Below are 11,391 nucleotides of genomic sequence, written 5' to 3' on the forward strand. Positions count from 1 at the left end.
CTCGGCAGGAGGCCGAGCAGCAGAAGGCTGCGGCCACCAAGGCCGAGAAGGATCTAGCCGCCGAAAAGGTGGCTAGGGCAAGGACCAGGCACGGGTCCTGGAAGTAGAGGAGACCCTGAAAGGGCGTCTACCAAGAGCGCGACACACTTTAGAACAAGGAGAAAGGGGCGAGCTCTCAGCTCGAGAAGCTACGCCTGGCGTACCCCGAGGTCCAGACCCAAGCCTGGGCAGACCGCAAAATGCTCCAGCACGTGAGGCAGATCACTGCTAGGAAGTAATTTTTTTACTTTAGTTTGTTCTTGGCCGCAAGGGGTTCGTCGAGCTCACCCAGCTGTGGCGATCCGCAGAGGCTTTCGTGCATCTCCGGAGGAGCGCGTCAGATGCCAGCCGCTACTTCAGCATGCGGGAGGGCTATGCAGCGGAGAAGGCGTTCTGGCAACAGTTCCAGGCGCCATCGCACCCGGAGCTTCTGAATCATCAGATGAAGCAGCTAATGGAGCTCCTCTGCATGGTGAAGCCGGCGCTTCAAGACCTTTGCATCAACCTTTGGCCCATGGAGGCGTTGCCGACTAGCTGCTTTGGACTCCTTGCCCGGCTGCAAGAGGCCGGCCCCCAAGTGGCGCGCTAGAAGCGTTCCGCGTGCTTGGAAGGTGCCCAGTGGGTGTACGCCCGTGTGAAGATGCACTATCCATGCGTCGAAGCGACGGTCGTGGCTGCAGGGCCCCCCGAAGGGAAGAAACGAACTGCAGAGGAGTTCCTTGCCGAGGTGGTGGAAGGAGCCCAGTCACTGAGGCTGAGTGTCCTAAGGATACTATGTATTTTTACGTAGTACTTTGGACTGCCCAAATGTAGTGGAATGTAAAAGACATCCTTTTGTTTGAAATGAATGTGGCTTCATATTCTGACATATGATTGTGTGCTTTAGTTTTTGACTCTTGTGTGTCCGTGTTAAACTGAAAGTGACCAGTCGTCGGCTTCAACCCCTTTGCACAGTATAAGGAGGGTGTTTCATAGGAAATCATGACCCTTAACCGATGTCTCAGAACCCGAAGGCGGTTCATGCACATGGAAACGAGGCAATCAGACTATAGTCGTTTTATAAATTTCACCTTGTCGGAGGAGCTTGACGGTGAGGGCTGATGACGAGCCCTTATATTCGCAGTGGTTGGCTGTGTATCCGGGATTGATGCCACTAACCACTTTGGCTGATTTGATAAAAAGCTCTTCGTTTAACATGGATGATCTCAAACGATACATTGCTTGACACTGTCATTGGACGCCCGACCAGTTTACGCTTACCAAGACAGTCAGTTTCAGCTTTCTCATTCGAGCTGGCAGTGCAAACACAATGGTTCTCCCTTTACACCCTTAGCCGAATGGATCAGAAACGTAAGGGGTAAGCATAGGAGCCGGGCAACCCAACTATTGACCAAAATTGAGGTTCAAAACAGATTCATATAACGCAACATCTAAAACGCCGAATAGATACTTCATACTTATAGTTGAGGCAAGAGATTAGAAGCGAAGCCCTTGGTGATGTAAAAGACAATTGTATCGTGAAAGTATACTTTTGGCTCAAAGGCAGTAGATATAAGGAAATGCATAATGACCTTAAGCGGTGCACTTTCTTTATTTCATGTGGTCAAGCCGTACATGCCGAGTTTTGACAAAAGGAACTTGTAAAAGATACAATGTAAAAAAGGAAAGGAGTAAAAACAGGGGAGACATATTGCCGGGTCGGTTAGCCCGTGTCCTTTCCTGGCGCACGTCTGCGTCTCCTGTTGTTGACCAGCTAGTCTTCGTTGATAACGAAGTTGGTATGGGCTGTCTGTGACCTCGGCTGTTCGTTTGCTTGATGCTTTCGTCGATCGAGTCCTTTAAAAAGGTGTGCAGCTGCCGCTTGGATGGTTTAAGGTATGTGGACATGCCACTCCAATTTGGGCCTTTTACAGTGCTCTGCGGGTATGCAATTCCGAAGTGCGTCGAGCGTCAAACGACCTATCATTTGCTTCGGCTCCTCGGGCACCCATGGATTTTTTAGTGCAAAGTTATGCACCCTACGGACGTAAGGGGACGCGAAAGAGGAGCCCGTGCCCCTATCTGGGGTGGGTGGATGCCGGACCGAGGTCGGTCTGTGCAGCTTGTGTGCGCTTTGATGAGCTAGGCATATGTCTAGTTGCACGAACTGCCTCCTTGATTGCCTATACCTCGGCTACGAAAGCCACAGTCTGCTCCTTTATTCGGAGGGAACGTTCGGTGTTAGTATTTACTGTAATAACACCATTTGGTCCTGGCATTTTTAGCTTTAAGTATGCATAATGCGGGACTACGTTAAGGCGTGAAAATGCGGTGCGCCCTAGCAGCACGTGGTATCCGCTCCAAAAGGGGACGATAACGAAGATTAACTCTTCGCTTCGGAAGTTCTCAGGTGACCCGAAGACTACGTCCAGTGTCACTGTTCCCATGCAGCGAGCTTCGACACCTGCTTTGACACCCTTAAAGGTCTAAGGCCGATCGTCGGCTCTAAGGCCGATCTTGTCACAAACCAGGTCTGACCGTCCGAGATCGATAAGCTCTATATGCTATCAACCATCTTGTTTAGGTGAGATAATTCCTTGGGGTTCATGCCGTGGATATAAGGCGGGCCAACTTGAAGTACAATTGGCAAGTCGCTTGACGCGTTCTTAGCCTCATGAGGGGCTGGGGTTGATTCCGGATCTGGTACCAGAATCGGTTCTGAACGCAATGTAGTATCGGAAGCCGGGCCCGGACCAACGTCGGGGCTTGATGCCGTGACGTGGTCGCCCGAGGCGGGGTGATTGATTCCTCCGCGCGGTTTTGTGGTTCCAGGGGGACTAGTCTGACGTCCTTTAGGGAGATTGGTTCTGGGGTCGAGCCCTCGATCCGGCCTGGCGTCTAGCCTGAAAGGACGAGCTCGCCGCGGGAATCCGTGGTGTACTCCAAGCCTCTGAAAGTCACGACCTGATCCGGGGTGTAATTCTCGATGGGAGCCAGATGGCCCGCAGAGTCGGCACAAAGGACCATGCTGCCGAATACGAAAAGTTGGCCGGGGATAAAGAAGATGTCCCCGTAGCCGGTGCCGCAGTTAATCTGTAGATGAGCCATTGATCCTTTAATTGATCTCACAGGGGAACTCTCATGAAAGCACCAATGTTGATTGTAAAACCGGCAGACCTCAGGGTAGGGGGTCCCGAGCTGTGGATCTCGGATCGGTTGTAACAAGGACGAAGGAGATAGTATCTACCCAGGTTCGGGCCCTCTCAAAGAGGTAATACCCTACATCCTGCTTCGATTATATTGATGACGATGTATCGAATACAAGCTTGATTTACCTCAAGATCATAAGGAAAGATCTAACCCTAGATCTAGGTGAATGTAATTGTGATTGGATCCCCTCTATAGGTAAAACCCTCTGGCTTATATACATGCTAGGTAGGGCATCTAGGGTTATATGGTCGGTATCCAGGGGCGCGCATGGAGGCGGTAGGAGATGTCCTGGAGTATATGCCAAGTCCTCGGTAGATGCAGTCTTGATCAAGTCCAGGCGTGTAGCTTCTGGAGTCCACCCGAATGAAAATGAGGGCATTCAGGCCCAGCCGAGGACTATGGGCCGACTAGGTTGGCACCCCCTAGTCCAGGACAATGTAAATAGGTTTCTTATAGGCCTTTTTCGATAGTGTTGTCTGCCACGGACTCCGTCACCTACACTGAGCATGCTCATCTCAAGATCTTCACTACCATAAGAATCTTTTCATTACATATTATTGTTAGCGCTCCATAGGATATCAAAGGTCCATGAACTCCATTCACAAATCCAGTTTAACATTCTAGTTTGTGCCTGACCACACTTAGTCTAGTGATCAATCAACATAGCACTATATTGGATGGTTAGGAGAACAGTGGTATCCCGAGACCATCGGGATTCAACTCCTAAACTTGACGCTGGTGCTCACATTTTCCTGGATTTGTTCTACACCTTCCGGTGAAGTGCGTTTAGTGGGAGGACACGTTCCTATCAACTACAAAAGTGTCTGTGGTGACATCAATCTCAAGATGTTGTGTCGGCTTAGTCTCTCAGAGGTGCTCATAGGGATAGGGTGTGTGTGCAAGCGTTCATAGGGGTGAGTGTATGTTCATATGTATGAGCGTCTGCGTTTGTACTATGTGAAAAAAGGAACATCTATACAAAATTTGTGCCAGACTTGTATTTATATCTGCAACCCTATAAGAAAACACAAGGTAGTGTATAAAAACTAGTAATATAAAATATCAATTTTTTTGGGCACATTGGCAAATGATGTAAATGTACCGCAAGAAAACCATGTCATTTTCAGTTCAAGAATTTTGACAATACAAATACTTGCTTGGAACTAATGGTACGACAGAGCGAGTCAACCAATGCTTGGAACTCAACATTCGTTGCTTTGTTCACAATTATCCGAAGAAATGGGCTGATTGACTCGCCTTAGCCGAATTCAGGTACAACATCTCATACCACTCCGTCCTCAAGTCTACACCATTTGAAGCCATCTACGGGCACAACCTCTCTTCTTTCGACTTAACAACGTCCTTAACGAGGCGGTGACTGATCTAGGGGCTTGGACCAGGGAGCTGGTTACAATGGTTGCTCTCCTGCCACAATATTTGAACCAAGCTCGACAATACATGAAGGACAAGGCTGTCGTCACTCAGATAGAGTATTTATTGTTCAAGATTGGGTTTAGTTGAAGTTGCAGTTGTATGCCCAGTTATCCGTCACGACACGCACTAACCACAAATTATCTTTTCACAATTTTGGTCCCTTTCAGGTATTGTAGTGCATGGGTGTGATGGCATATAAAATGGGCTTGCCTGAGCAAGCTCGTATCCACCCCATCAAACATGTCTCTGCTACTGGAAGCTGTTATGCCGCCATCCACTACCGTGCAGCTGGAGCTGCCGACTCTCGACGTTGTCCACCTTCAGTTCCAAGCATCAGCAGCCATCCCTGATCGACACATGGTGGAGAGGGGTCATCAGTAAATTGAGCAAGTCCTCATCCGTTGTCCCAGCTTTTTCGCATCACCGGCGTCCTTGGAAGACGTGATTCCTCTAAAGGCATGGTACCCTCAAGCATTGGCTTGGGTTCAAGTCAAATCTAAAGGGGGGATGTCACATCAACTATTGCATCATGCATTTCAAGAGAAATCCAAGACTAGCCCACTCGACCCAAGCAACAAACAAGTTTACAGGAGACAATTGGGCCCGACATAAGCACCATTCTCGTGTAAGTGTAGGCTTCGAAGAACTAGGCTATTGGCTGGCCGCCGTTGAGCTTGTTTTTCTCGAAAAAGGGGATTACCTCGGCCTCTGCATCACAAGGCACTGAGCTTGTACTATCCCCTCCCATCCGCTGGCTCTAATTTCCTTGATAACTAATTCATGCTGCTACCTAAACTAGTTGATTGCTGATGATGCTCCGTAAGCCACCACTAAACATGTTCATTGGATTCTTTTTCTCCACCCTCCCTATTGCTCCCGCGAGCGATGGGGAGGAAACCCTAGCCGCCGGCCCTCCCTCCCCTCCTCTCGCCCCTCCGTCACCACCGCCGCCAGTAGGCGCTGAGGGCCAAAGCCCGGTCGGCGCCGATGGTAGCAGGACCTCCCCTCCCTCTCGCCCGTGGGCGGCCAACGTAGGATGCATGTTTTGGGTGGCGGTGCCGAGCTCATGCAGGGTTCCACCATGGGCATTCCCGGTGGCAGGCGCATGTGGTGGTGTCATGACGGCGGCATGGTGGCATCCGTTCGGTAGGCGGCTGCGTGATTCGCACAGATCTGGTGCCCGGCGAGGCTGCGGTGGAGCTAGGTCGCCGGGAGTTCGCTGGTAGCCGTGGTGGTTGGGTCTGGTCGACCCGACGGCCGTGTGGTGCTGTCCTCTATGTCACTCGGGGCACTTACATTGGGGCGGCCCTAGCTTGGCGGCGACGAAGCTGTGACAGTGCAGGGGGTCTGGCGGCTAGCATTTTGGATCTGTTGGGATTTCGGGTTAGGGGTGGCGGGCATCAGGGCCTGCCCTTAGCCGAATCTAGATGGCCAGAATTGGCTTGTGGAGGCGCATTGCCATGTCTACACGGCGTCTACCAATGCGGCACTGGTAGTGTGGGCTGTTCGCCCATAGCCGTCGGGATCCCCTTTCCCAGGATCCTTCACTGGTGTGGGGTTGGATCCAGTTGGGATGCGGGTTGGTTTGCTAGCAGCGCCGGCGATCTTCCTAGAGACCAGGGATCAATCCTTGCTTCTCCCCTTTTCCTACTCTTTTTAAAATTGTTCGCACGCGAATGTGCCGGCCCAATTACTGTAGAACCTTCAGTGAGACTTCCTACCATCTCACTTAATGCAAGATATAGTCGCCGAGTTCAATTGACATCTCTCGTGATTTAGAGCATCTCTAGCAGACACCCTATCCCACCGCCCGCCCATATATTTTCGGGCTGGAACAGAAGCGGTATATTTGCACCAGCCAGTAAAAAATATACGTGCGACCCTCAAACTGCCGCTCCCGCCGCTATATGTGTGGGGAGGGAGGCATTTTAGGGTTCCCGTGTCGGATAGGTCCGCCCCCCCCTCCACCGCAGTCCACTTCCCCTTCGCCATCTTCTTTTCTTAGCTCCGGCGAGCGCATATCCAGACCGTTTTTCCCTCTCAAGCGTGGATCTTGTCGGGAGAAGGTCGCGAATGGAGGGCCGCCGCCGCCGCGCAAACTCGGCCGGCACGACGCGGAGGCTAGCAGCTCCAGCCGGCCGGCCGTCGAGCTGGGCGCTCGGTGCAGGCACGAAACCATAGCGCCCTCTCCCGCAGCAGCGGCAACTGCGTGTGGCAGCACTTCAATGAGCTCGGAGCCACTCTGGACGGCGACGAAGAAGCTCCACGAGGCGGAGATCGCGCACCATGCTGCGAAGGAGGCGCTGGTGGCTGGCAAAGAGGGCACCGCCGAACGCTTCGAGGCGGCGAAGGTGGACCACGAGCTCGCCTACATCCTCTACCGCTCGACATGCGAGTTCATTCTCGACGTGAAGCCGTGGGCTGTCGCTGTTCCTCAGTCGATTAAATTTTTAATTTTAGTTTGTCCGTGTGTGTGATGAACTCCGGCGAGGTCTGGACTATCTATATAGCAGATATAGCAGGAACATGTTTTAAATTTAAGTTTTAAAATTTAAGGTACTATTTATGTTATCGATTCTGCGCCGGAGATGAACTGCCCGCAAAATTGTCTTAGGGCGCAACGTAAAACGATTTTGCGGATAGAAAATTTAACAGACTTTGCGGTATCTGTTCTGCTAGAGATGCTCTTATAGTGCGGTATTGTGAGCCAGGCCAAGCCCCTCACCCATAGCCCAAGTTCGGCAAGGCTACTGACATAATCTTAAACCCAACAAAACCCACGCAGAAAGCATTTTTGTGCTTAAAAGAAAAGAAAAAACACACAGGGGCCACGCACGACAACCAGACAGTTCACACACAGAAAAGTACAACAGGAGTATCGCAGACGAACGACGGAACCATCCAAAGAACACGCCCTACACTCCATCTCCACACCATCTGGCTGCAGCTGTCGTCCTCAACCAGTAGCTGCATTCATGCACTGCACGCATGCATGCCGTCTCCAAGGCTCCAAGCTCGATCGTTAATGGCCAAGCAAGTAGAGGTAACGTAGCACTCGCCGCCAAACGCTTCTGCGGGAGAGTCTCGTGCGTCCGGCCACATAAAGGTTTCCTTCCCCTGGCTACTCCTTCACCACCACTACATCTTCGGATCCCTTCAGCAGGTGCTCCGCCACCAGATCCACTCCAGCACTTCCTCAACAATGGCAGCTGCCGCGCTCAGAGCACGGCTGAACAACCTCGTCACATCCATGTTCGCCACGGTGAGTCCATCCCCTCGTCGTCCCATGTACACCTCGGCCGTGTGGTTGTTCCGGCGGCTGGCTGACTAGTCTATCTTTGCCTTCTCGTCATGTGATGTGATTCATCTAGGGCATGCTGGACGAGAATTTCCACCAACTGCAGTCCATGGAGGAGGATGGCACCGCAGCCCGGGGCTACGTCGCCGACATGATCAACCTCTTCATCAAGGACACCAAGAGGATCCTCAACGACATCGCCGGCCTGCTGTCCGCCCCCAATCCCTCCTCTCTTCCTCCGCTTCTGTTATCTCGGCTGGCTCGGCTACTCATCCATCTTGTCTTCTCTGCTTTGCGATTCACAGGAGCCAACCCGTGGTGGACTACGACATGGTGGACGTCCTCGTGCGTCAGCTCAAGGGGTCCAGCTACAGGTATAATGATGATAAACCCTTTCTTTCCCTGCTCAGTTTTAACTGTATATATGATTGTTTCTGTGTTGCATCCATATCGTGTGATTCAGACGTGTTTGTCATGGGCATGCCGTTCGTGGTGTCTACATTGTCGTGTAGCCATAAGTAGAATTGCCGAATTTAACTGTGCTTCTTTTAACGGATGTACCGTTATCCATGCCAATGGAAAAGTTATGGCTTGCCGATCGATGAATACTTTGTCGCATTGTAAAGATTCCTGGTATTAATCATTTGCTATATATTATGCGTAACGCCAATGGTAGTTTTTCTGGTTTCTTCAGGATTCTCCTCAGGTGTGTCGGCGCGGCGTCATTTGTGGTTGTCGTATACACTCAGTATAACAGCTGAGTTTAGTTGTGTCGTTACACGCGAATTTATCGTTGTTCCTGCCATGGCAATGTTATAGCTCTGCAAGGAACAATTTGTCATCTTGCGGACATTTCTAGTAGTCATGAATCTATTATTTACCTAATGGAATATTCTAGGCCGGCAATAAAAAATTGGGATTCTGCAAACGTTCTGTATCAATGATTTGCTATATTCTACGTAACACCAATGGTCATTTTTCTGGTTTGTCCAGTCGCTACTAGAAAAACCGAGTACTGTATCGATGTTGTTTCTATTCCGATGTGTTGACACGGGGTGTGTATGTCATGGGCATGTGGCTCGTGTCGATCGCGCTGTCATATATCAATAATTAGAAGAGCCCAATTTACTTGTGTTATGTATAATGGAATTGTCGATATTCGTGCCAACGTGATGGCACGGCAAGTGACACTTTGCCGTATTGTAAAAATCTCTAGTACTACTGATCTACTACCACATTTAGCTAATGCTATTTATTTTTTGGGTTTATCAAACAATATATTGTGTCGACAACCGTGATTATTATCGCTAGTATGGTTATGCGGATCAACATGGCACAATAGCGTTTTCTCTAGCATTTAATAAGCTTGAAAATTCCCTGGTGTCCTGATCTTCCTCTTCTTTGTATGTATCAGTGTTGGTGCTAAGAAAGTGAACCTGTCCTGCATGCAATTCCGTCGGTTCAATGAGCCAAGAAGGAAAGAAAGGTCAGTACTTAGTACCTTATTATATATGTTGCAGAACCATTATTATCCACACTCTGTATTGTTTACATTATTGCAAACCTGAAGACTGATTTCCTTTTTTGATGGCATTATATTTAGCTCATAGCGCAAACCTGCTCGTTCACTTCATTTGCAGCCATGTGATGGTATTACTCGGTTCATTATCTAAATATGCCTCTTTGATTATTCTACTGTAACTTGTTAGTTCTACATTTATGTTTATAGCATGACTAAATCTGAGATGGCTAGAGTTTTTTTTTTTCCAAGCAGAGGGTTATGATTTCCGAACCACTGTTAGTTCAGTTCACGTGATTACTCTGTCCAGAATTTGACTGCGTGGTATGATGCATTATTCCAGGTGCCTCATGGCGTTGGCTCTTGCTTGGAGTGAGTTCTGTGATGTGCGAAGCAAGTTCGAGGCTATGATGCAGGTAGCCCCTTATGTGCGTATGTTTGCTTTGACTTCCAACTTCTTACTAGTATCATATTCTAAAGATCGGACATGGATCCTTTAAGATAAAAAAGAAAGAACTTGATCTGGTTCTTGTTGCTGTTGATATTTATCTAGATATACTGTTTGATTTCTGAGGTATCTAGAATGTTTCTGTCTTAATTTTTGTCATCACGATTCAGTAGCTATATGAGGTAGTTCGGAGCAGTATAATTTCTTTGTTTCTCAGCGTAAATTAAACTTAGCCAATTACTGGAATATGGTATAAACCACCTTGTAACATGGATGATTTGTGAAACCTTGTGACTTGGCCACCAATATGCACCTTAGACATGTCGTAATAATTAATTCTTTCTTCTTTTGATGAAGCTGGAGGAGCAGATCGCAACCTATGGTCCTAAGTAGTAGCTATGGAAGGAAAAAGAGCATAGCTACAAGTGATCCCTCCCATGATGGGGTGTATGTTTCTCTCCAATGTAGACAATGTTCAATAGGTGTCTGGCTTTGGAGGGCGATTATGAAATAACGTGAGGAATCTTGCGTAGGAACACCATTTTCGCAAGTCTTCAAACAAAACATGTTGTCATGTGTCAATGTCTCTGTCAACTCTATACCTGGTTGTGTCCGCTGGGCTGCCGCTCCATACAATATTTAAACTCTCTACCTGGTTTTTTTTTACTGGTGAATTGGTTTTGTTATATGTTGTAGGCTGTCCCGTCTTTTGGAATGCCGACGTCTTTCCTTGAACAAGGGGAAAGGTTTCTTGGTTATCAAAAACTACACTAAAGGGAGTGCATGGCTTGATCTTTAAATTATTTTGTTCGTTGGTACATTGTGAGTGTCGCTTGCTGACCTCCACCACCTGTGGAGAATAAACTAGCTCTGCGGGCGAACAAGACTCTACTAGGAGGAGGAGGTAAGGTTGAAGGACGATGTGTGAAATGGTGTCTGGTAGAACATCAAGAGGGCCACGAATCAAGTGATCTAGTGGCTGGAGCGGCGGGGTGGCGTGAGGCGCCGGAGACACTGAGTGTCTTCAAGGCCTTTATTGGTAGTGTTGTCCGCCAGGGACTCGGTCACCTGCACCGAGCATGCCGGCCACAAAACCGTTAATACCATATATGCCATCTACGCGATCAAGTGGAGAGCACCAGTGCTCATGCCCTCTATGGCTTCCGCGGCTAGATCACCAAATTCATGACCCCCTCGATGTTCTACAATGACAACATTTGACACACCCTTCACCCTTCTCTCCCCCTCCCAGAAATATCATGTCCTCTCCTCCGCCCGCAGAGTTGGTACATTCTTCAGTGATTTTTTTTGAGAAGGAGGACATCACACGGCCTCTGCATCAGAATGATGCATGCAGCCATCTTATTAAACAGTGCCAAAACAAAACAAAGCCTGCAATTCAGTACATCTCACGGAAGGAGCATAAATTAAATTAAAATAAAATAAGGCCACAAACGGCGAAAA

The 11,391-nt window shown here is 49.0% G+C and overlaps 1 protein-coding gene across 1 annotated transcript; it reads left to right on the plus strand.

The window, feature by feature from the left end:
• The first annotated feature begins 7,728 nt into the window (after positions 1 to 7,728).
• LOC123099319 (histidine-containing phosphotransfer protein 2) lies at positions 7,729 to 10,601 on the plus strand. The gene is made up of 6 exons (XM_044521496.1): positions 7,729 to 7,924; positions 8,034 to 8,170; positions 8,266 to 8,334; positions 9,375 to 9,446; positions 9,823 to 9,895; positions 10,285 to 10,601. The coding sequence occupies exons 1-6, from the start codon at positions 7,865 to 7,867 to the stop codon at positions 10,318 to 10,320; spliced, it is 447 nt and encodes a 148-aa protein (XP_044377431.1). The 5' UTR covers positions 7,729 to 7,864; the 3' UTR covers positions 10,321 to 10,601.
• Positions 10,602 to 11,391: the final 790 nt, after the last annotated feature.

The sequence above is a fragment of the Triticum aestivum genome, chromosome 4D, assembly GCF_018294505.1.
Source record: "Triticum aestivum cultivar Chinese Spring chromosome 4D, IWGSC CS RefSeq v2.1, whole genome shotgun sequence".
Lineage (NCBI taxonomy): Eukaryota > Viridiplantae > Streptophyta > Magnoliopsida > Poales > Poaceae > Triticum > Triticum aestivum.